General features: G+C 43.3%; 1 protein-coding gene across 5 annotated transcripts in view; it reads right to left on the bottom strand.

The window, feature by feature from the left end:
- LOC110502025 (SH3 and multiple ankyrin repeat domains protein 3) overlaps nucleotides 1-21,054 on the bottom strand; it is a 269,703-nt gene extending 248,649 nt beyond the window's left edge. For all 5 annotated transcript variants that reach the window (XR_016488450.1, XM_090208339.1, XM_036955942.2 and 2 more), the window contains exon 1: nucleotides 20,663-21,054. Coding sequence is in view for 4 of the 5 variants with exons in the window: in XM_090208339.1 (XP_090064465.1) it covers nucleotides 20,663-20,941 (279 nt within the window). In the remaining variant the exon portion in view is untranslated. The remainder of the gene's footprint in view (nucleotides 1-20,662) is intronic.
- Between the last annotated feature and the right edge of the window lie 5,297 nt (nucleotides 21,055-26,351).

Genomic DNA, 26,351 nt, shown 5'->3' with positions numbered 1-26,351 from the left:
TCTGCAGCCTACCTGCATGCCCCACCCATGTTGTTCTATACCACTGTATTATCTTTTACAGCCTACCTGCATGCCCCACCCGTGTTGTTCTATACCACTGTATTATCTTCTGCAGCCTACCTGCATGCCCCACCCGTGTTGTTCCATACCACTGTATTATCTTTTGCAGCCTACCTGCATGCCCCACCCGTGTTGTTCTATACCACTGTATTATCTTCTGCAGCCTACCTGCATGCCCCACCCGTGTTGTTCTATACCACTGTATTATCTTCTGCAGCCTACCTGCATGCCCCACCCGTGTCGTTCTATACCACTGTATTATCTTCTGCAGCCTACCTGCATGCCGCACCTGTGTTGTTCTATACCACTGTATTATCTTTTGCAGCCTACCTGCATGCCCCACCCATGTTGTTCTATAACACTGTATTATTTTCTGCAGCCTACCTGCATGCCCCACCCGTGTTGTTCTATACCACTGTATTATCTTTACAGTCTACCTGCATGCCCCACCCGTGTTGTTCTATACCACTGTATTGTCTTCTGCAGTCTACCTGCATGCCCCACCCATGTTGTTCTATACCACTGTATTATCTTCTGCAGTCTACCTGCATGCCCCACCCGTGTTGTTCTATACCACTGTATTGTCTTCTGCAGTCTACCTGCATGCCCCACCCGTGTTGTTCTATACCACTGTATTATCTTCTGCAGCCTACCTGCATGCCCCACCCATGTTGTTCTATACCACTGTATTATCTTCTGCAGCCTACCTGCATGCCCCACCCGTGTCGTTCTATACCACTGTATTATCTTCTGCAGCCTACCTGCATGCCGCACCTGTGTTGTTCTATACCACTGTATTATCTTTTGCAGCCTACCTGCATGCCCCACCCATGTTGTTCTATAACACTGTATTATTTTCTGCAGCCTACCTGCATGCCCCACCCGTGTTGTTCTATACCACTGTATTATCTTTACAGTCTACCTGCATGCCCCACCCGTGTTGTTCTATACCACTGTATTGTCTTCTGCAGTCTACCTGCATGCCCCACCCATGTTGTTCTATACCACTGTATTATCTTCTGCAGTCTACCTGCATGCCCCACCCGTGTTGTTCTATACCACTGTATTGTCTTCTGCAGTCTACCTGCATGCCCCACCCATGTTGTTCTATACCACTGTATTATCTTCTGCAGTCTACCTGCATGCCCCACCCATGTTGTTCTATACCACTGTATTGTCTTCTGCAGCCTACCTGCATGCCCCACCCATGTTGTTCTATACCACTGTATAGGATATTTTCTGCAGGAAAATATTGTCTATTTCATTTGTTTACATTTCCATCATCACAACATTAGTCTATAATAGTGATCTGTTCAAAACATTGCTGTTTCTTATGATGTAAATAATTGTTTATTTTATTTATTGAACATTTCAGAAATAATGCTATGTTAATTCTGTTCTTAATTTGTTCATTTTTTGTTGTTGTAAAAGATAACAAAAAGAACCGATAAGAATACCGTTAAAGTACCGGACCGATAAGCAATATTGGTAAGAGTAGTAATATTAACGATATTCAAATATTAACGATATCCATCCCTACTGGACACCCTAATCAGGTTACACACTCAATGCATATGGGTCCGTTACATTTTTCAAATGTCAGGTAAATTAAAATGTTGTCGGTCAAATGCCCGGCACCGAATTTCCTAACAGAAATCCTGACACACACACAAATGCACACGCACACACACCTACACTTTACCTTTCCTCCAAGACACTTAAACACAAATGAAAACCAACTAAAGGTATCAAAACGGACAGTATACATCACGCGTCATTGTCCTTCATTAGGAAAAGTCTAGCCTCAGCATTTTCGACAGGGCTGTTTGTGTGTTTATGCGTGCAGTGCATGTGTTTAAATAAGATAGTGAGGTTGCCTGATCGTGAGCCTGATAAAACTAGATAACCTCAAGCATGCCACTCTAAATGTAATTAAGGTTGTATATACAGTATTTTTACCAACAGGGGAAATGTTTTTCATAGCCAGCAGTTCTTCTCATAAAATAATGCCCTGTTGTTATTTCTGTAATGTTACAATCTCCCCATCTCTCAGCCTCAAGATAGTCATTTTAATGGATGATGAAGGACAGAGAAGGGGAGAGGAGAGGAGAGGAGAGGAGAGGAGAGGAGAGGAGAGAGAGAGAGAGAAGAGAGATAAAGCACTAGAGATGTGTATCAGAGGGTGCAAGCAGAAAGCTAATGGGGCATCCTATTGAAAGACACAACCTCTCATCTGCAGCACACCCTGGACCTGTATCCTTAAAGACCTGACACACAAACACAAACACTCACACAGACACACACAAAAGAGAGGTGAAGAAAGAGAGAGAGAGATAGAGAGAGAAGAGGGGAGATAAAGGGATATATAGAGACTGGGAGGAGAGAGACATGGAGAGGAAGTTAGAGAGGGAAGGAGTGAATTTGAGGGAGGGAGAAGAGATGGAGAGTGGAGAAGAGGGAGGGAGGGAGGGAGGGAGGGAGGGAGGGAGGGAGGGAGGGAGGGAGGGAGGGAGGGAGGGAGGGAGGGAGGGAGGGAGGGAGGGAGGGAGGGAGGGAGGGAGGGAGGGAGGACAACACACAAACATAATGAGCATGGTTACATGGAAACAATAATATGATTATTGTGAATAGTCAGGTATTTAATATTGTTTCATTAAACTATGCATATGTTGCATGTCACTACTTTTATCAAAATGCGTTTGTTTGGCAGAAATGCCTTCTGGAACGTGTGAATTTTCATGTGCCTTAAAAACAAATTTGTATGCCATTTGTAAACACGAATACAATTGTTAAATTAGGAGCCTAGTTGTTTAAGCCACGGAAAAAGACAGGAACCTTCAGCTAGCCATGATTGGCTGAGAAAATGGATGGGCTGGACATGCCGAGAGATGAGTTCGGATTGGTCTGCCATCTAGCACGCTTCTGTCTAGAACATGAGCTGCATAGTATGTGTAGATAATTATTTTTACCACAGATTTTTTGGAAGATATGAAGAACTGTAGTAATATTATTCGTATGTCAGAAATCCATTTGCAATGCTAGTTATAGCCTAGATAGCTAACATTGAACCTAGTTGGTTAGCTCTAGCGACCTGCAGATTCATGCATGGTGGCTAGCTTTGATAATCAGTTTGTATTGCTAGTAATATGGGTTGGGATTATTGCTTCGTTCAAAACTGGGTACTGGGAACTCATAAATTTCCGTCTTCTGACTTCAGTGCTTTTAAGACAACTGGAAACTCTGAAAAAATGAGCTCCGACGGTCATCCAACTTGGAATTTCAACTTGGGAACTCGGGCCTCTTTCTAGAGCCCCAACTTTGCGACCTGAAGGTCAGTGGCGTCATGATTTGACCTTGTATTCTTCCAAGTTCCCAGTTGTCTTGAACGCACCATTAGGTTAATTGTTTAGCTAGCAGCTAGACAAAAGACTCCTCTTTGCCAGATGATTACCCATCAAGTTTGGTGTGTCTGGTGTGTCTGGTGGTGATTACGGTTATTTATTGTATTTCATAAACATGTCTAGACAATAGTTACTAGCCCACTTAGCTAAATGTGGCGGAGGGGTGGTTACAGCATTTCTTTCACATGTCCCATCAATTTAGACAATTGTGTGTAGGTAAGAATAGTCTAATAATAATAAAACATTTACACAACATTTATCTGGATACTTTCTGTTTTTGATATTGCTACTATGCAAATATGAAAGTAACCTTTTCACTGTACCATTTAAGCCTTCTGTATCCTGTGCATGCGACAAATAAGATTGTATTTGATATACTGTGTATTTACCAGAGATGGTAATGTGAAAAACAGCATGACCTGCACCACTTGTTTCTTGGGCTCAGTGCTAGTGAATGACACTCAACCTGTCTTCATCATAAGGGAGGTTTCTGAGTCAAAGGTGAACAAGGTGATTAGCTCACTAAAGAACTCTAAAGCCAAAGATGTGTTTGGGATGGACTCTACCTTTCTTAAAAACGACAAAGAGTCACTCATTGGCCCCATTACTAAGGTCACCAACACATCTATTGGTCTCGGTGTGTTTCCAAGGGTATGGAAGTCGGCCATAATAACGGCCATCTTTAAATCAGGCGACCCTGCTGACGTGAGTAACTACAGGCCCATTAGTATACTACCTGTGGTGTCAAAGGTTGTTGAAAAGTGTGTAGCAGAACAACTGATTGCCCACCTCAACAACAGCCCCTTCACATTACACTCATGCAGTTTGGCTTCAGAGCGAAACACTCCACAGAAACGGCCAACTGCTTTCTTCTGGAAAATGTGAAGTCCAAGATGGACAAAGGGGGTGCTGTTGGGGCTGTGTTTCTGGACCTAAGGAAAGCTTTTGATACTGTTAACCATGAGATTCTCATCACAAAATTGTCCAAGTTCAACTTTTCCCCTGATGCCTTGAGATGGATGAAATCATACCTTGAAGGCAGAACTCAGTGTGTCAGAGTGAGCAATGAGCTGTCGCCCACTCGTAGCTATGATGTGGGTGTGCCCCAAGGGTCAATACTGGGGCCCCTCCTGTTCAGCCTGTACATTAATGATCTGCCTTCTGTCTGTACTGGGTCTGAAGTTCAAATGTATGCAGATGATACAGTGATATATGTGCATGCAAAGAGCAAACAAAAAGCTGCACAAGAACTCACTACTGTAATGGTCCAGGTTACAAAGTGGCTCAGTGACTCGTGTTTGCATCTCAATCGGAAAAAAACTGTTTGCATGTTCTTCACAAAGAGGGCAACAGATGCTACTGAGCCAGATGTCTATGTGTCAGGGGAGAAGCTCCAGGTGGTATCCGATTTTAAGTACCTTGGCATCATACTTGATTCCAACCTCTCTTTTAAAAAGCATGTGAAAAAGGTAATTCAAATAACCAAATTCAACCTAGCTAATTTCCGATTTATACGAAATTGTTTGACTACAGAGGTAGCAAAACTGTACTTCAAATCTATGATACTCCCCCACTTAACATACTGCTTGACTAGTTGGGCCCAAGCTTGCTGTACAACATTAAAACCTATTCAGTCTGTCTACAAACAGGCTCTCAAAGTGCTTGATAGGAAGCCCAATAGCCATCATCATTGTCACATCCTTAGAAAGCATGAGCTCTTGAGTTGGGAAAATCTTGTGCAATACACCGACGCATGTCTTGTATTCAAGATCCTTAATGGCCTGGCTCCCCCTCCACTCAATATTTTTGTTAAACAGAAAACCCAGACATATGGCAGCAGATCCACAAGGTCTGCCATGAGAGGTGACTGTATAGTTCCCCTAAGGAAAAGCACCTTTAGTAAATCTGCATTCTCTGTGAGAGCTTCCCATGTCTGGAATACACTGCCATCAGACACACATAACTGCACCACATATCACACTTTCACAAAATGCTTGAAGACATGGCTAAAGGTCAATCAGATTTGTGAACATGGTCCCTAGCTGTGTGTTGCCGCTTTCCATGTTGTCTGTTGTCTGTAGCTTGTGAGGTGTGGAAACACTTTGTTGCTTTTATGAATTTTGTCTTGCTGCTTTTTGTTTTATGTTGCTCTGTCTGTATGCTACGTCTTGCTTGTCCTATGTTGCTATGTCTTGCTTGTTCTATGCTGCTATTGTCTATATTGTAATTGTTTTTAATAACCTGCCCAGGGAATGCGGTTGAAAATTAGCCGGCTGGCTAAAACCGTCACTTTTACTGAAACGTTGATTAATGTGCACTGTCCCTGTAAAAATAAACTCAAACTCAAACTCAAAGTCAAATTAGGATATAGGCCAAGGACTAGATAAAGTGTATTTTTGCTACTACTTTCACCACTTTGTCTTGAAATCTTTAATTGTTTACTACACTACCTTACTCACTTTGTTTAGCACATGGACTCACTTGTGAATCTTTAAAGAGATGGGTGGGGCTACGGCTTAAGAGGGTGTGAACGATGTTGAATGGGTGTAGACAAAGACTATCTCTCCAGTAAGTATACCAAAACATTCCAGGGAAATTTTCTTTATCAACTTTCAAAGCAAAATTACTTTCCCATTGTTCCTCAACTGTAGTGTATGACATACATTTTTCTAGCTCTAGTCTCTACTTTTATCCATTGTAAAAAATGCGATTTCAAATTTTGCTACGTAAGACAGAATCGAGTTGGGTCCGTCACATTTAATAGTTTGTTTAAAAAAATGTACATAAAAAAAGAACAATTCCCTTAATAATCCTGTTTACATGGACACATCTGAAATTAGGCTACCTGATAAATGCAGGACATCGGCAATCAAATTAATTGTTGATTTTGAGTTCGGACATGTAAAGTTTATATGCAAAAACTATTTATAAGATGCATACTCACTTCACACGTGCATACAGTAAGAGGGAGGATTGCACTACCCGATGCTGGCACATGTGTATTCGATCTGATCTGCACCACTGGAAATCCAATTAAGGTGTTTGTTTACATGTTCTAATAATTTGAAAGATTGCTCAGAAAATCAGGTGTTTTAATCAGTGTATGCTTACTTCGAATATGATCTTATGCCGATTAAGATAAGCAGAGTATGGCATTTACATGACTAATGCCATACTTGGCCTTGTGCCATAATCAATTTAATATTGAATTATTAGTGTGCATGTAAACGTACTCAATGACTTCCCCTAAATTCTCAAGTAGGACCTTATCTCTGAAACCTCCAGGACAAGGCAGACAGGACACAAGGACTACCTGTATTCTTACACCCTGTCCCTACATACACACATGCAGGCACGCACACATAACATGTGTGTATTATTGACTTCCCTTGAATGAAGGAACTTTCTTCGTAGGTAAATGTCAATCATCCAACCTCTTAGTAGAGGCCTTCGGAATGTTTTTTAAAATGTGTATTAAATGGTTTATTAATGGTTGGAGGTTGTAATGTTGACCTGCGCTTTACTACCTAAAAGAATGGATTTGTTAAATGCAGAAGGATTGGAATCTGACAGAGGGATCTATTTTAACAAACAACGCAATGGTAAATCTAAATGCTGGCGGTAGCGCTATATGTCCGAGGTTGTGTCAGAAATATGTTTGCTATTTCACAGCTGTTATTATGAGCCCAATAGCTGATAGAGCAAAATGGTGGAGGTTTGATGAATGACCAAGTAGGTTTGACGAGGGCTTGGCCACTCACTGGCCAATCAAGGCGTTCCATTGCTTAATACTGCATGTGTTCGTCTCAAGCTCTGTCGGTTATTGATGGTCTTTGCGTTGTCATCAATTCTAATTGGTCTGGGGGCACGGAATATTCTGTCCTATTCCATTGTGGATTGATACTACAGTTTATTAAATAGCATAGGCTACCTGGTAGACTGGCGGGTAGGAGCGTTGGGCCAGTAACCAAAAGGTTGCTGGATCGAATCCCAGAGCTGACAAGGTAAAAAATATGTTGTTCTGACACTGAGCAAGGCAGTTAACCCACTGTGCCCGGGCACCAATGAGTGGATGTTGATAAAGGCAGCTCCTCGCACCTCTCTGATTCAGAGGGGTTGGGTTAAATGCAGAAGACACATTTCAGTTGAATGCATTCAGTTGTACAACTGACTAGGTATCCCCTTTCCCAAGTAATAGCAACAGTAAACAGCAACACTGAAATTGGCACTTTGGCGCATGTTTAAAAAAAAAGTACTTTATTTATAGATGATCAGATATGAGAACATAAAGAAAAAACAATACAACAACCCCAACCCCTTATTCCACCACCCGCTCACCACTCCCATCCACCCACCCAATCCCTCCCATCCACCTGCCTATCCCTCCCTCCCATCCACCCACTTATCCCCCAAGCATAAATGTGTAAATGTATATACATAAATGAGACATGCTCATAATTGACATATGCCGAAGGGAAACATAAAGTAAGCCTATATTCTACTGCACAGTCCTTATTCTACTTAACACTCCTTCAACCCCCTCTAGCTCCATGAATATCTTAGTCTATGCCATTGCCACAGGGGAGTTGGCAGGATGGAAGGTCGACAACATCCCCTGGTCTCCAGAATCTAGAAACACACACACACAGTTTACAGTAGGAATCTCCAGGAGTCATGAAGACAATAATCCCCATAGTCAAGAGAATAAGGAGGAACAGCCAGTACAGGATACCACTAAAATATTGAACAGAAAACTGACAAACTGACTATACTGCATCTCTCCTATCTTTTCCTCATTCTCTTTCTAGGTCTCCTGAAATCAATTTTTATTGGCACAAACATGTTTATATTTATTGTGGATCCACAATAGCTGCTGCCAAAGCAGGGGTCCAGCCAAATTAAGGCAGTTTATAAAATGTTTATAACATTGCAATACATTCACAGATTTCACAACACACTGTGTGCCCTCAGGCCCCTACTCCACCACTACCACATATCTACAGTACTAAATCCACGTGTATGTATAGTGCGTATGTTGCGTGTGTGTGTGTGCCAATGTTTGTGTTGCTTCACAGTCCCTGCTGTTCCATACTGTGTTTTTTATACGTTTTTTAAATCAAATTGTACTTCTTGCGTCAGTTACTTGATGTGGAATAAAGTTCCACGTAGTCATGGCTCTATGTAGTAATGTGTGCCTCCCATAATCTGTTCTAGACTTGGACTGTGAAGAGACCTCTTGTGGCATGTCTTGTGGGGTATGCATGGGTTTCCGAGTAGTTTAGACAGACAGCTCGGTGCATTCAACATGTCAATACCACTCATAAATAAAAGTAGTGATGATGTCAATCTCTCCTCCACTTTCAGCCAAGAGAGATTGACATGCATATTATTAACATTAGCTCTCTGTGTACATCCAAGGGTCAGCCATGCTGCCCTGTTCTGAGCCAATTGCAATTTTCCTAAGTCCTTTTTGTGGCACCTGACCACACGAATGAACAGTAGTCAAGGTGTGTGACAGTACTAGGGCCTGTAGGACTGACCTTGTTGATCATGTTAAGGCAGAGCATTGCTTTATTATAGACAGACTTCTCCATCTTAGCTACTACTGCATAAATATGTTTTGACCATGACAGTTTACAATCTAGGGTTACTCCAAGCAGTTTAGTCATCTCAACTTGCTCAATTTCCACGTAATTTATTACAAGATTTAGTTGAGGTTTAGGGTTTAGTGAGTGTTTTGTTCCAAATACAATGCTTCTTGTTTTAGAAATACTTAGGGCTAACTTATTCCTTGCCACCCACTCTGAAACTAACTGCAGCTCTTTGTTGAGTGTTGCAGTAATTTCAGTCGCTGTAGTAGCTGACATGTATAGTGTTGAATCATCTGCATAAATAGATACTCTGGCTTTCCTCAAAGTTAGTAGCATGTCCTTAGTAAAAATTGAAAAAGCAAGGGGCCTAAACAGCTACCCTGGGGAATTCCTGATTCTAACTGGATTATATTTGAGAGGCTTCCATTAAAGAACACCCTCTGTGTTCTGTTAGACAAGTAACTATTTATCCACATTATAGCAGGGGGTGTAAAGTTATAACACATACGTTTTTCTAGCAGCAGACTATGATCGATAATGTCAAAAGCTGCACTGAAGTCTAACAAGACAGCCCCCACAATCATTTAATCAATCAATTTCTCTCAGCTGTGCTTATTGAGTGTCCTTCCCTATATGCATGCTGAAATTCTGTTGTCAATTTGTTTACTGTGAAATAACATTGTATCTGGTCAAACACAATTTTTTCCAGAAGTTTACTAAGGGTTGGTAAAAGGCTGTTGAAAATGTTGCCAAAGTCATTACAATTTCACCAAATAATTACACTCACACACTTACAAATCAGTTTGTTCCCTCTTTCCCTGTCCCAGTCTCACTACATCTCTCCTTTTCTCCCAATGCCTCTCTTTCTTCCCCCCTCCCTCTCTCTTTATCTCAACTCTCTCACTATATCTTATGCACACTCATACACAACCATGGACAGCTCAACTTACACTCACATCAATGGTCCCCCACCCCACACCACCCCAAACTCACTCACATCACTGGTCCCCCCACCCCAAACTCACTCACATCACTGGTTCCCCCAACGCAAACTCACTCACATCACTGGTCCTCCCACCCCAAACTCACTCACATCACTGGTCCCCCCCACCCCAAACTCACTCACATCACTGGTCCCCCCACCCCAAACTCACTCACATCACTGGTCCCCCCACCCCAAACCCACTCACATCACTGGTCTCCCCACACCAAACCACCCCACACATCACTGGTCCCCCCACACTCACTCACATCACTGGTCCTCCCACCCCACCCCAAAACACCCCACACTCACTCACATCAGTGACCCAAAGAGTTCAACCATGTGGCACAAAGTCACAGAGAGCCCAGAGCAAATACAGCTTCTAATATCCGCTGAACACACACATGCGCACGCACACACACACATTTCCAGGGTGTGTTTCCCATGGCCTACTGGAAGAAGGTGTGTCTGAGTTATCACACACTGACCAGAGGAACCTCTAGCAAACACACATACAGATGGAGAGAGAAAAAGGGATTTATAAGCAGTAATTAACCTTTCTGATCTCCCCATCCCGGATCCGGGTTCGTGAATACAGACTCAAGCTCATTACCATAACGCAACGTTAACTATTCATGAAAATCGCAAATCAAATGAAATAAATATGCTAGCTCTCAAGCTTAGCCTTTTGTTAACAACACTGTCATCTCAGATTTTCAAAATATGCTTCTCAACCATTGCAAAACAATCATTTGTGTAACAGTATTGATGGCTAACGTAGCATTTAGCATTAGCATTCAGCTGGCAACATTTACACAAAAAAACAGAAAAGCATTCAAAAAAATCATTTACCTTTGAAGAACTTCAGATGTTTTCATTGAGGAGACTCTCAGATAGCAAATGTTCAGTTTTTCCTGAAAGATTATTTGTTTAGGACAAATCGCTCCGTTTTCTGCGTCACGTTTAGCTATGAAAAAACCCCTGTATCCAGGATTGTGTAAATCTATCAGCAAGCTCATTAGCATAACACAACGTTAACTATTTATGAAAATCGCAAATGAAATGAAATAAATATGCCATCTCTCAAGCTTAGCCTTTTGTAAACAACACTGTCATCTCAGATTTTCAAAATATGCTTCTCAACCATAGGAAAACAATCATTTGTGTAAAAGTAGCTAGCTAGAGTTAGCATTTCGCGTTAGCATTTAGCGTTAGCATTAGCGTTAGCATCCAGCACGCAACATTAACAAAAACATAAAAGCCTTCAAATAAAATCATTTACCTTTGAAGAACTTCTGATGTTTTCAATGAGGATACTCTCAGTTAGATAGCAGATGCTCAGTTTTTCCAAAAAGATTCCTTGTGTATTAGAAATAGCTCCGTTTTATACATCACATTTGGCTACCAAAAAAAATCCATAAATTCAGTCCTCAAAACGCAAACTTTTTTCCAAATTAACTCCATAATATCGACTGAAAACATGGCAGACGTTGTTTAGAATCAATCCTCAAGGTGTTTTTCACATATCTCTTCATTGATACATCGTTCTTGGAAACATGGTTTCTCTCCTGAATCCCAGGAGAAAATGCCTGCACCTGAAGATTACGCACAAATTTAGACAAAGGACACCGGGCGGACCTCTGGAAAATGTAGTCTCTTATGGCCAATCTTCCAATGATATGCCTACAAATACGTCACAATGCTGCTAAGACCTTGGGCGAACGACAGAAAGTGTAGGCTCATTCGTTGCGCAATCACAGCCATATAAGGAGAGAATGGAAAACAGAGCTTCAGAAATTCTGCTAATTCCTGGGTGATGCATCATCTTGGTTTCGCCTGTAGAATGAGTTCTGGGGCACTTACAGACAAAATCTTTGCAGATTCTGAAACTTCAGAGTGTTTTCTTTCCAAAACTGTCAAGAATATGCATAGTCGAGCATCTTTTCGTGACAAAATATCGCGCTTAAAACGGGAACGTTTTTTATCCAAAAATGAAATAGCGCCCCTAGAGCTCTAACTGGTTAAACAATGCTGAGAGGGAGGATTACAAGTTTAGGTAGTTGGTTGGATGGTCTATTTACAGATGGGCTGTGTATAGCTGCAGTGATCGGTAAGCTGCTCTGACAGCTGACGCTTAAAGTTAGTGAGGGAGATATAAGTCTCCAACTTCCGTGATTTTTGTAATTCGTTCCAGTCATTGGCAGCAGAGAACTGGAAGGAAAGGCGGCCAAAGCAGATGCTGGCTTTGGGGATGACCAGTGAAATATACCGGCTGGAGCGCGTGCTACGGGTGGGTGTTGTTATGGTGACCAGTGAGCTGAGATAAGGCAGAGCTATACCTAGCAAAGACTAAAGACGAACTGGAGCCAGTGAGTTTGGTAATGAATATGCTCAGAGGACCAGCCAACGAGAGCATACAGGTCGCAGTGGTGGGTGGTATATGGGCACTGTGATAGACTGCATCCAATTTGCTTAGTAGAGTGGAGAATGCAAATTTGTAAATGACATCGCCGAAGTCAAGGATCAGTAGGATATTCAGTTTTATGAGGGTATGTTTTGGCAGAATGAGTGAAGGAGGCTTTGTTGCAAAATAGGAAGCCGATTTTAGATTTAACTTTCTGTCTTGATGGAAATGTTGTAATTGGGGATGGAAATTTCAGAATGTTTGGTGGCCTTCCTAAGACAGGATTCAGACACGGCTAGGACATCAGGGTTGGCGGAGTGTGCAGTGAATAAAGCAAACTTAGGGAGGAGGCTCCTGATGTTAAGTTGTCCTGTCTAGCCCTAAGAAGTTTTTAACATGTATGAACCCAAGGCTTTTAAGGTTGCAGAAGTCAGCAGATGAGAGCGCCTGGGGACACACAGGGCCTGGGTTAACCTCTACATCACCAGAGGAACAGAGGAGGAGTAGGATGAAGGTACGGCTGAAGGCTATAGGAACTGGTTGTCTAGTGCTTTGGGAACAGAGAATAAAAGGAGCAGATTTCTGGGGCGTGGTAGGATAGATTCAGGGCATAGTGTACAGACAAGGGTATGGTAGGGTGCGAGTACAGTGGGAGTAAATCTAGGCATTGATGAGAGAAGTTGCATCTCTGGAGGTGCCAGTTAAACTAGGTGCGGTTTCCGCATGTGTGGGGGTGGGACAAGGGGGCTATCTGAGGCATGATGAGCAGGACTAGGGGCTCCACAGTAAAATAAAACAATGAGAGCTGGCCTAAACAACAGTATACAAGGCATATTGACATTAGAGAGAGGCATAAAGCAATCACAGGTGTTGATTGGGAGAGCTAAGACAACGGGTCTAAGATAACAGTGGGTAAATGGCGATAAATGGGCAGAGAGGGTCAGTTATCTACACACTGAGTTCGAGGCTGGGGCCGATAGGTAAACAAAATGAAGTACCATGTTAATGAACAGTCCAGCAGGCATCAGCTGTGTAGCCGAGTGATCATAGGGTCCAATGAGCAGCAATAGATAGTCGATTACTATGCTAGGCGAACAGTGTTCAGGAAGCTAGCGGGCCAGGGATAGCACATTGGCTGAATTATGTCAGCAGATCAGCAGACCAGTGGCGATGGATCGTCGGGGCGCCGTGTTGACAAAGGGTCCATGCCAAATTGGCAAGAGAGGTATTGTAGTTGGTGTACTTCGTTTGCTAGCCGGGAGATGGGCCTAGCTCAATGCTAGCTTGAGGCTAACTAGTGCATGCTTCTGGACAAGGGCGTTAGCCACAATAGCCACTCGGTAGCAGCTAGCTAGCTGCAAAGATCCGGTGTAATGGTCCAGAGCTTGCGGCAGGATTCCGGTGATGTACTGGGAAAGAAAGCATATGATATCGCACTTTGCAGACTGGCAGGTATTATCCGGGCTAAAGCGGCTGATGTCTATGCTAAAGGTAAAGACTGCCATCAGTGGCTAACAATGACTAAATAGCTAGTAGCTAATTAGCTGGCTAGCTTCTGATGGAGGTTCCGATAAGGTCTAAAAAAATAGCAGATCCGTACCCCATTGGGTGAGGCGGGTTGCAGGAAGGTATATTTAATTTGAAAATGGAAAAAAGTGATTGAAATATAATGAAATGTATACAAAACCCCCCGAAAAAGACAATATTTACATGGGACAAAAACATCTTACTGCTGTGCCATCTTGGGGAAAAAAATCTAGTACTGAAAGCATAAGCTAGCTAGCACTGCATTGCATAACATGTGGTGAGTACTTGACTCAAAGAGAAAGACAATAGTTGAACAGTTAACAAATCAATTTCTTCCAAACTGAAGGAGAAGCAAGAGAGAGTAAGTTCTAAACTGCTTACTGACTGTTGTCACGTTCGTCATAACGATGAGACCAAGGCACAGCGTGAGATTAATAAATTCTTATTTTATTAAAACAAAGAACACTTGAACAAAATGACCTTGAAGCTATAACCACGAGTGCTGACATGCAACTAAACATAGACAATAACCCACAAAACCAAAATGGAAAAATGGCAACCTAAATAGGATCCCCAATCAGAGACAACGATAAACAGCTGTCTCTGATTGGGAACCAATTCAGGCCACCATAGACCTACATTTACCTAGACAATTGCAAAACTCCATAGATATACAAAAAACCCTAGATAAGACGAAACACACATACCACCCTCGTCACACCCTGACCTAACCAAAAATAATAAAGAAAACAGAGATAAATAAGGCCAGGGCGTGACAACTGTACACTAACATTACTGCATGATTGTAGTGGGTTTACTAACACTTTAGTTATATTAAATATGTTGACTATGGTGTTACTTAAGTTAATATGGTGACAATGATGTAGGCTGTGTGTAGCGGTTATTATATGGTTTGGCTTTTTGGAATTTAGAATTTTATTAGGATCCCCATTAGCTGTTTCAAAAGCAGCATCTACTCTTCCTGGGGTCCACACATAACATGGCTTAAAACAGAACATAAATAGACAAGAACAGCTCAAGGACAGAACTACATCAATTAAAAAAGGCACACGTAGCCTACATCTCAATACATACACACAAACTATCTAGGTCAAATAGGGGAAAGAGGCTGTACCGTGAAGTGTTGCTTTATCTGTTTTTTAAACCAGGTTTGCTTTTAATTTGAGCTGTTAATTTTTGCTGTTAATTTTTCTGCTCTATACAATACTGTACGCTTTCTTGAATTTGTTCTGGATTTGGGGACTGTGAAAAGACCCCTGGTGGCATGTCTGGTGGGATAAGTGTGTGTGTCAGAGCTTGGAAAGTTTTTTTCACCTGGTCACATACAGCTGATGTATTGGACGTTGAAGTCCACATGCGAAGGTAAAATGTGAGAGGAGGAGAGCGCATAGATGTGAAAAGGAATACAACGTGGCTGCAATGAAAGTGAACTGTGTTTACACGTGATCAGGGGTGTATTCATTCTGCCGATTCTGTTGAAAGAAATGTCTTAAACGGAAGCAAACGGAACAAAATTAGGATAAACATATCTGAATTTGTCCAATAAAAATTCTCATTTGCAACTGTTGGACTAATGATTAAACTCTATATCATCTAGATGCAAGCAAGAGTGTGCAAGTCGGTATTGAATGTGTCACTGGCTGTCCTTTTGTCACTTTATGTCACCTCAAATTTGTCTCTCGACCTGTCTGCACCTACATTGGAAACTTTCATTCATAGGCTAGGTTGTAGCAACCTCATGATGGGTATAGGGGACATTTGAGCATCATGTAGTAGCCTAAACCTATCACTATTACATTGAACTGGGTGAATGGAATATGAATGACAGTCATCCAATATGCTGTAATAGAAATCAAAAATATATAGTCCTCCCTCATCTTAAACGGCACTGACCACCACTGCTCTCTCACTATTTAATACTCTCGTGCTATTTCTCATTCTTTGCATGAAGGCAGCTGTTGGAAGATGGGGAAGCAGGTAGGGAGATGGAGGGAGGGACGGGTAGGGAAAAACAGAGGGAAGGGGGGGATAGAAGGAAGAAGTAAGGGGAGCTGGGCTATGCTGGGTCATCCCTCCCTATCTGTACAACAATTTGTATTTTTGGTTTTATTAGGGATCCCATTAGCTGCTGCCAACGCAACAGCTACTCTTCCTGGGGTCCAAACACATTAAGGCACATCACACAATTTTTTTTTAAATAAATGTAAAATAAAACAGTACTACACCACTACTTATCCACAACAAAATATGTACAATATCACCATATAACAATACCACAGTCTACTTGTGTGTAGAGTGTGTCCTAGCTTGTGTGTGTGTGTGTGTGTGTGTGTGTGTGTGTGTGTGTGTGTGTGTGTGTGTGTGTGTGTGTGTGTGTGTGTGTGTGTGTGTGTGTGTGTGTGTGTGTGTGTGTGTGTGTGTGTGTGTGAGTCCCCTCACAGTCTGCATTGTTCCACAAGATGTAGTTTTATCAATTTGTTTAATTGCCAATTGAGTAGGATGGGAAATGGAGGGACAGTGTGAGAGAGAGAGAGAGAGAGAGAGAGGGAAGTTGGGAGGTATATGGAGAGAGAGAGAGAGAGGGAGGGATATGGAGGGAGGGAGAGTTGGGAGAGTTGGGAGGTATAGGGAGAGAGGGAGATGAAGGGCCGCAGGAGAGAGTTGGGAGGGAGATGGAAACTCTGTCTCGTGCCACTGCTACTGTGAAAGAAACTAAAAATAGCAACAGGGGGATGTGAGGTGCTTACTAAAGAGGAGACACGCACTGCCAGGAGATTTCTGTGTGTGTGTGTGTGTGTGTGAGACACTTGAGCCAGAAGAACAGGCAAGGCACGCTTAAAAACAAGGGATGTGGTAGAAAGTAGAAGAGAGAGAGGTGGGTGGGGGGGTGGGGGGGGGGGGGGTGGAGATATAGAATAGATAGGGAAAGAAAAGTGAAGAAAAGAGACAGGGACAAAAAGAGTCAGAAAAAAAGTCTGGGAGGAAGAGAGTCAAAAAGATAGAGAATAATAGAGTTAAAACAGAGGGAGATAATTAATGATGGTTCATTACAGCAGTCAGTTTAGAGCCCTTGTAGTTTAGCTACATTAATCATCATCAGTAATACAGTATTATCAGAGAGAAGGGGAGGGAACGAGGGACGAGGCAGAGAGAGAGATATATATATATAGAGAGAGATACAGACAGAGCACAGGCAAGTATGTTTGTATGTTTGCTTATTCCATGTTCCATTTATTCCATTCCATTCCACATTCCATTATTTTCTCATCTTCATTATCTTCCCCCCAGTCCAGCTGACCATAAGGCATGCAGTGCCTGAGCTTCAATAGGCTAGATCTCTTCAGCTAGGCAGGCAACAGCTAGGAAAACCCTACAGCACTGATGCCAACGCTACATTTTACACTCAGTGCAAAATATCTCCAGGATCTAAACAGATAATATTGCGGTGAATTTGGGAGCGGATGCAAATGGGAATCGAACCCGGAACTTCGCATCTCTTAGTCCAACACCTACAGCAAGATAATATGCCAACAAGACAACATATTGGGACAAGATGGCTGGAGTTATAAAAAGGGAGTTTACATTATATGATCAACATATTCAGGGGTAGCCAATGGCCCAAATGACAAGACTTAATACCACAACCATAATAATGATCACATAATCAACCAGTCTCTCATGTGTCTTCTACAACAGATTGACCAGCAGTAGAAACAAAACCAGGACAGTAGCAACACCACAGTACTGTAACGTTGTATTGTACCACGGTAATGAAAAGTGAATGCCTTGCCTTGTTGCTATATAAACAGAAACATGGGCTATGTATCCCTTTAGCATCCTTACCCTCTTTCTCAGTGGATTCTGCTACAGAGCTAGCTGTCCCTGACCAGTGGATTCTGCTACAGAGCTAGCTGTCCCTGACCAGTGGATTCTGCTACAGAGCTAGCTGTCCCTGACCAGAGGATTCTGCTACAGAGCTAGCTGTCCCTGACCAGTGGATTCTGCTACAGAGCTAGCTGTCCCTGACCAGTGGATTCTGCTACAGAGCTAGCTGTCCCTGACCAGTGGATTCTGCTACAGAGCTAGCTGTCCCTGACCAGTGGATTCTGCTACAGAGCTAGCTGTCCCTGACCAGTGGATTCTGCTACAGAGCTAGCTGTCCCTGACCAGTGGATTCTGCTACATAGCTAGCTGTCCCTGACCAGTGGATTCTGCTACAGAGCTAGCTGTCCCTGACCAGAGGATTCTGCTACAGAGCTAGCTGTCCCTGACCAGTGGATTCTGCTACAGAGCTAGCTGTCCCTGACCAGTGGATTCTGCTACAGAGCTAGCTGTCCCTGACCAGAGGATTCTGCTACAGAGCTAGCTGTCCCTGACCAGTGGATTCTGCTACAGAGCTAGCTGTCCCTGACCAGAGGATTCTGCTACAGAGCTAGCTGTCCCTGACCAGTGGATTCTGCTACAGAGCTAGCTGTCCCTGACCAGTGGATTCTGCTACAGAGCTAGCTGTCCCTGACCAGTGGATTCTGCTACAGAGCTAGCTGTCCCTGACCAGTGGATTCTGCTACAGAGCTAGCTGTCCCTGACCAGTGGATTCTGCTACAGAGCTAGCTGTCCCTGACCAGTGGATTCTGCTACAGAGCTAGCTGTCCCTGACCAGTGGATTCTGCTACAGAGCTAGCTGTCCCTGACCAGTGGATTCTGCTACAGAGCTAGCTGTCCCTGACCAGTGGATTCTGCTACATAGCTAGCTGTCCCTGACCAGACAACTGTGGGACTCTATTACATTCACATTACTCTATTATTCATTCTTAGAAAGACATCTGAGTGAATTCCTTCCTCAGTGAATTCATATCACACACTTTAATAAGTCATATGACTCATCTACGATCATCTGCAGGGGCTTTGATGTAAATAACATGACTCCTTTCCTTCCCGCTGACTACGGATTCAATTCTGCTTTAACTTTCTTTTTCTTTCGTTGTTTGAAACCAGACCTCATAGTGAATGTGTGAGCGTGTGGGAGGGACAAGCAGGGAACAACATTTCCATAATTCTACTTCCCCTACTAGGCTTTGTTCCCTTTGGTGAAGTACTGATTCAGCTTGACCCTCTGGTCAGACATTTCCTAAACCTCCTAATGGTTTAGATGAAGCAATAAAGCATGATGATTATTGTAACAGCCACTCTGGCCTCAGGCTCATACAACAGTATACTTTAGTTGTAATACCATTGGGATTACAGCATTGTACACAGTATATACTGTAGTTACATAGAGTTCCCTCCATTAAGAATGCTATTACACATGACCTGCCACAACATGCCATAGGAGTACCATTTCAAGTACAACAATCAAACCTGGCTGGGATGCCTTTTACATGGCTCTCTATAGACTTTTCACAAACACATAAATTATATTTTCTACCATTCCAGTGCAGTTTGATTTCAATAGCATGTGTGTGGGTGAAGGCTAATAGATTCCATTAACCATAAATCAACTTAGTACAACCTTCTCCAACCTCTACGGCCCCAAACAGCCCTGCAGTGGAGAGAGGGAGATGACGATAAGGGAATTCCCTGTCCTGAGTGTCCTCTTCCCATCTCTCTCTCTCATTAGTAACTGTCAGTCTGTCACTCAGGCCCTGTGCTCTAAGTCCATCTGGCTGGTGAAAGGAGAGAGAGGAGAGAAAGAGAAGAGAGGGGGCTGAAACACACACAGCCTTATTAGCATCTGGACATCTGCTCTGTCCCCTGTCCCCTTCTGCAACCTACTGCCAACATCTGCCACACACACAGGCACACACAGGGACACATACACAGGCACACATTTATGATCACACACAGACACATACAGTAGCTCAGAGAAGGGATCCATGCATAGTGAGGTGTGAGAAATGCTTGAAGGGATCTGAGCAGGGGTTCTGCAGTCATTTAGCCAGACAACAACCAACAGCAGGTAGCAAGCAGGCAGCTGGCAGGTAGAGAGCCAGAGCACAGGGGAACAGGGCCTAGGATATCAGTCAAAGCCTGAAACAGTGAACCTTCATCCCAGGAGACATCCCCACCCCCAAGCCCCAGGGGAAACACCTCCACATCACTTATGCATGCACATACACAAATGATGTGCACATACAACACACACAGAATATATAAGCTTGACAGTTCAGAGAAAACTCAGAGAAAACTCCCTGCTCTCTGAATTAACAATGCCACACACATGTCTTCTCTACACCTTTACTTGTCTCCTTATACCTTTCCCGTCCTCTCTCCCTCCCTTTTCCATCCATCGGTTTACTCCTCCCTCCCCCTCTCCCAGTTGTCAAGAGCCCAGTTATCAAAGTCAGCTGCAGCTGACCTAATGAAGAGGTAGAGATTTATTAGCGAGAGAAAAAGAGAGATAGAATAGAGAGGGAGAGAAAGAGACAGTGAGAAGAAGACAGGGAGAGAAAAAGAGGAAGGAAACAATCCGATGAGCAAATAGAATAGGCGAGAGTGAGAAAGAGAGAAAGACTGAGGAACACAAAGAGAAAAGGCTGCAGAGAGAGTATAGGGAACAGCGAGAGAGGATAGGAGAATATGGATGCAACAGAATGGTATAGAGGGAGAGAGGCACCAGTAGCTCTCTCCCTCAGTAACAGTAACTGTCCAACAGTATGAAAGTGAGGCTGTAACTCACCGTCTGTGCCAGGTCCGGTATTCCGATGCGGATCACCAACGTGTTGCCCTTGTCCTGCGCCATGCCTCCTCCTGCACTGGGGCTCCGCTCCCGAGCGGGACGGAAAGAGAAAACACTGACAGAAACGGGAATGCCGCTGTCCTCTTCCCGTGAGCTGCCGCTGTCAGAGCTGCCCCCCTGGCTGCCGTTGGTGTGTGTGTAGGGGTGTGAGTGTGTGTGCTGGTCCTGCTGTGGAGAGCTGGGTGGCTCATGTTTGCCGGCTGCAGGACGCAGAGGCATGCTCCGTGTGAGTGGCTCGCTCTGCACTCGCTCACTCCACACACACTGCTCTCACTCGTTGGCTCACGCTCTCGCTAAACACACATACCACTCGCACCGCACATCACTCGCCTGGGAGAGAAAGAGAGAGAGAGAGAGAGAGAGAGGAAGGGGGAATGGGGAGGAGAAGGGGGGAGGACAACAGAGGATAAGAGGACGAAGGGGAGGGAAGAAAGGGAATAATTTTTAAAAAAAGATTTAGATACAGTAAGTAACAAGGGGACGTGTGACAAACTGAGAGGAGTTGAAGACATGAGTGCAGAAAGGAATAGATAACTTCATGGTGTGTGACTTAGTAGGAGAGAAACATCCTACAATCTCCAACAGGCATACATACTTTGATATAAATTAATTAGAGAAGAAGCAGATTGAGATTAAAAGCAACGCAACAAACAATTCTTATTTTTAGAGTACAAAGGTGTATTTTTGAAAAGATCCTTCAGTCACCTTTAGACCCAACAAGAGAGTGAGAAAAAAAAAATATATATATATAGAGAGAGAGAGGAGTTTCTGAGGTGACAAATACTGAATTACAGTTGAAAGTGAAGCGCCAAAGCAGTGATGACCAATTCACTTATCAACACAGGATTAATTCTCTAACCTCTTCTCATTTTGCGGTCATACTATAACCATTTGTCAAACCCATAAACACAGGTTTTCAATGCCAGCAGCCAATGGAGTGTCACAAAGTTAGGATAGAATCACAGAAGAGAAAGACAATCACAAGAGTTTCCCCATGTCTATCACATTGGAGGGAGGGAGTGGGGGGAACCAAAACCAAAATGGAACTGAGTTACTGAAGTGATGTTAGTCACCGGGGCACTGAGGGTCAGATCGATGGCAGTACCCTGTAGGCATTAACCTTCACGCCTCCCTCTGCTCTGCCTCTCTCTGTTGGAACGCTCTGCTCTTGTCTGGCCCAGCTCAGCCCAGCTAACATTATCATACTGTATCCGCTGTGGTATAGGACCAGTCATTTTCTGACACACCTCTGGATGTGAATGTGTGGGTACGTGCTTATTTGCTTCTTGTGTAAACGCATGAACAGTATGTGTCTATATGCTGCATATGTAACCGATGTGAAAGAACTAGCTAGTTAGCGGTGGTGCTCGCTAATAGCGGTTCAATCGGTGACGTCACTAGCTCTGAGACCTTGAAGTAGTGGTTCCCCTTGCTCTGCAAGGACCAAAGCTTTTGTGGCGAGATGGGTAACGATGCTTTGAGGGTGGCTGTTGTTGATGTGTGCAGAGGGTCCCTGGTTCGAGCCCAGGTAAGGACGAGGAGAGAGACTGATGGCTGTGTGTGTGAGGTAGCGGCAGGTAGCTTAGTGGTTAGAACGTTGGGCTAGTAACTGAAAGGTTGTGAGATCGAATCCCTGAGCTGAGCTGACAAGGTAAAAATCTGTCGTTCTGCCCCTAAAGAAAGCAGTTAACCCACTGTTCCTAGGCTATCATTGAAAATAAGAATGTGTACTTATAAACTGACTTGCCTAGTTAAAGGAAGGTAAAAAAATAAGAAAATAAAAGTGTAAATGGCTGCAGGTACTGGTGCCTTCGCTGTCAGGTTCAGCAGGAGCTTCATCCCCACAGCCATAAACACCCTCAACAGCTAATGGATGATATTCCACTTTTAATGTTCTGTTTTAGTCTTCTGTCTGTTTTATCTGCTGTCATGGGTGTAGGGAAGTTTGGTTTGGCATTGTAAATGTTATGAGTGTTGGTGGCTTCTATGTCTATGTATGAGCATGTGGAAATGAATTTCCTCCATGGAGGACAATATAATCTCATTCATCAACATTCTTCCCCTTCTCACCTCAGACACTGACGACTGCTCGAACCTGGAAGGCCACTTCACATATTGTCTGATGAGGACATGGATCCTTGATGCCACTTGTTTTCACATCAACACCTCTCTGGCCCTACAGTGGTCCTGTTCTAACCACTGATACATTCAGCATCCACATCTAGCATTAGCTCTCTCCTATCTGTGTGTGTTTTGGAAGGCTAGTGGTATTAGCTGATCAAATTATTTTTCTCCATCTTCAGCTCACTATGGTTCCCCTCTGCAGTAAACTGCTGCTGGATGTGAACCCTGTTGTGAACCCTGTACAGGAGTCTGTGGAAATCACTCAATATATATTTCCTGATAAGTTAATATTAAATGAAACACCAGCTCATTATTTCCCATAACTATCCTTAAGAGCTTCTCAAAGAGAAGAGGTTTAAAGAAAGTCCTGCTGCTGCTCTGTGGTCCTGGCTGCGCCATGAAGATGTCTCACTGAAGGGGCAACCGCAGGATGGAAACTAACCTCATTTCGTAACAAGTGGAAAGAGATGCTGAAACTTCATCCAGGAGTTTACCTTCTCAGAAGAAAGAGATGTGAGTTGAGGAAGGGAACTTTTTATCAATCGTGTTTATTCGCTGATGTGTTTTTGCAAAGTATGTGTGAAACGTCAGCAGAACACATTCATTTGGTATCACTAAACTTCACCTTGCATAATTCAGTCTTGACATAACCAGTCATAGTAGCTTATAACAGAAGTTGCCATGGGGATGTTCTTGACATCAATTTTGCCATGACTCGGTGTCTGAGGAAGGTCAGGAAAATTGGCAGACTTCAGCCATCCCAGACATGGACTGTTCTCTCTGCTACCGTCTGGCAGGCGGCACTGGAGCTTCAGGTCTCGGACCTGAAGACAGCTTCTATCTCCGAGCAATAAGACTGTTGAACAGCTAACCAATGGCTGCACATCCTCACCCATGGACGCTCTGCACTGACTCCATCTGCATTGACTCCATCTGCACTGATTCCATGCACACTCACAGGTCTCTATCCACACACTCGCTCACACACTTACACTGACACTCTTGTACACGCACGCACGCACGCACGCACACACACACACACACACACACACACACACACACACACACACACACACGCACACACGCACACACACACACACACACACTTACCTATATACAAACGTAGGATCTTAATTTAACCTTCTCACAGCAGTAAAATAATCCTACAGAAACAGGGCATGTGAATTATTGTGTGGATTATAATTAACTGATATTTTTGTAGGGGTTGATACATTTTTTGTTAGGGTAAATCCAGTTTGAAATGTTCAAGTGTAAATTACGAACTTTAGAAGCCTTTTTAAACCTTGAATAGTTTGCATTTCCTGCTGTGTAATGTCCTGCAACATCAGTGTAATCAAATTAAGATAATTTAACACAGCCCCAACACAATCCCAACACAGCCCTAACACAGCTATATAGTCTGACGTTATCGCTGCCTCGCATGGAGAGATTTTAAAGAGGAGGGAGGGAAGATGGGGGTGAAAGAGGAAGACAGCGTGAGGACGGGAAAATATAGATAAAGAAGGAGAGAGAGACAGAAAGAAGGGTAAAAGAGAACATTGGGACAGGGATGGACTGTTTTCACAGCCCTGCAGTCATTTAGCCTGTGCACTGACTGTAGTGAATGTGTTTACACCTCTACTCAAAGCCTGATTCACTCTGCTCTCCGCTGCTCTACAACAGATGTTACGGCCAGTCAGACACACAGACTGGTCAGTCACCTAGCGTTACATTAACACACTGGACCACAGTTAGCTTGTCCCCAGGCTAATAGGCCAATAGGCTAATAGATTTACTGCAGGCTGATCACCATACAGTGCTATCTGAAGATGTCCATAATGAGATTAACTGTGTAAGAGCACAGCACCAGTATAATCTGAACAGACATTGGGCTATTTACAGTCAAACGATATTGTGATAAGTACTATATGGTTCACACATACTGTCTGATCTCTGCTACGTCACTAGTCCTGTGATAATATGCTGTATCTACTGGGCTACACCGTGACATTTTACTGAGCGGTATATATGGATAAATCCTTAGTTCATCCCTAGCACTATGATAAGGTCATTTATTGTACACCACAGGCAACATTCTTATTTATATTCTCATTCTTAACCATCTAGTGTGTCAAGTGGTAACAAAGACACAGCATGTCCTCCATATCCATCTGCTCCAATAGGCTGTGAATGCAAGCAAATGAAATGGCAAATTTCTCTGAATAGGGGAAGAAACCATCACCAGTTTCACAGGGAAGCAATTTCCCAAGCAGCGACTCCATACTTCTTGTCAGACATAATACTGTATACTGGCTGTTGGGGGGAGATTGGAATGGTGTGGGGGGGGGGTTATATTGATCGTTTTATTAAATTCCTCATATCTTACTCATTGTTAGGAAGATGTATGGTCCAAATCAGATGTTAGGTACTATATACAGTATATGAAAGATTAGATGAAACCTATAAATTAAAATGGCCAATTTGGGTATAATCAATTAGTGTAATTTCTCAGACATCACATTATATTTTAACTAAATAATGTTTCAGGAATGCTACTCATATCTGTTTCTAACTACAGAAAACATTTCAGAATAACCTCAGATGATGGGTGACATGGAATGCTGAAATTACATGAAATGACCCAATAGAATTGCAGGAAAAATGCTGTCTCCGTGGTCTCTTAGACCGTGCCATTGGCCACTCGTACTACCACGCTGTAGCAGTATCTGTAACTGTATCTACTGTATATTCAGTGTACCAGTGTCTTTGATGCAGCCTGCTGCCTATTAATAATCAATGGCTCTCCCAGGAGGGCTTTCCACAAAGCCAGCCAATTTAGACCCCGCTTCACACCGCATCTCTCCATCTCGCTTACCCTCCATCCCTCCACTTGCACAATACTTCATATTGACAGGATAAGTGTCCATAGTACTAAAGCACAGCCCAGCAAGGTCCCTTAATACCACTGGCTACAATTGGGATCAGCTGCATTAAGAGCATCTTGACTGGCTGCATCACTGCTTGGTATGGCAACTGCTTGGCATCCAACCGCATGGCCCAGTACATCACTGGGGCTGAGCTCCCTGCCATCCATGACCTCTACACCATTCGGGACTCCAGCCATCAAGTCATAGATTGTTCTCTTTGCTACCTCATGGCAAGCTGTACCAATGCACCAAGTCTGGAAACAACAGCACCCTGAACAGCTTCTACCCTCCAAGCCATAAGACTGCTGAACAGCTTCTACCCTCCAAGCCATAAGACTGCTGAACAGCTTCTACCCTCCAAGCCATAAGACTGCTGAACAGCTGATCATCAAATGGCTAACCAGACTATTTGAATTGACCCCCGCCTCATTTGTTTTACTCTGCTGCTACTTGCTGTTTATTATCTATACATAGTCACTTTTACCACTACCTACATGTAAAATGTGCCTCGACTAACCTGTACCCCCACACATTGACCCTGTATATAGCCTCATTACTTTTTAATCAACTTAAGTTTA

The sequence above is a fragment of the Oncorhynchus mykiss genome, chromosome 2 (genome assembly GCF_057628025.1).
Source record: "Oncorhynchus mykiss isolate SJ-2025 chromosome 2, ASM5762802v1, whole genome shotgun sequence".
Taxonomy (NCBI): domain Eukaryota; kingdom Metazoa; phylum Chordata; class Actinopteri; order Salmoniformes; family Salmonidae; genus Oncorhynchus; species Oncorhynchus mykiss.
The sequence above is the reverse complement of the archived record's forward strand: the minus strand, read 5'-3'. Positions and strand labels throughout refer to the sequence as shown.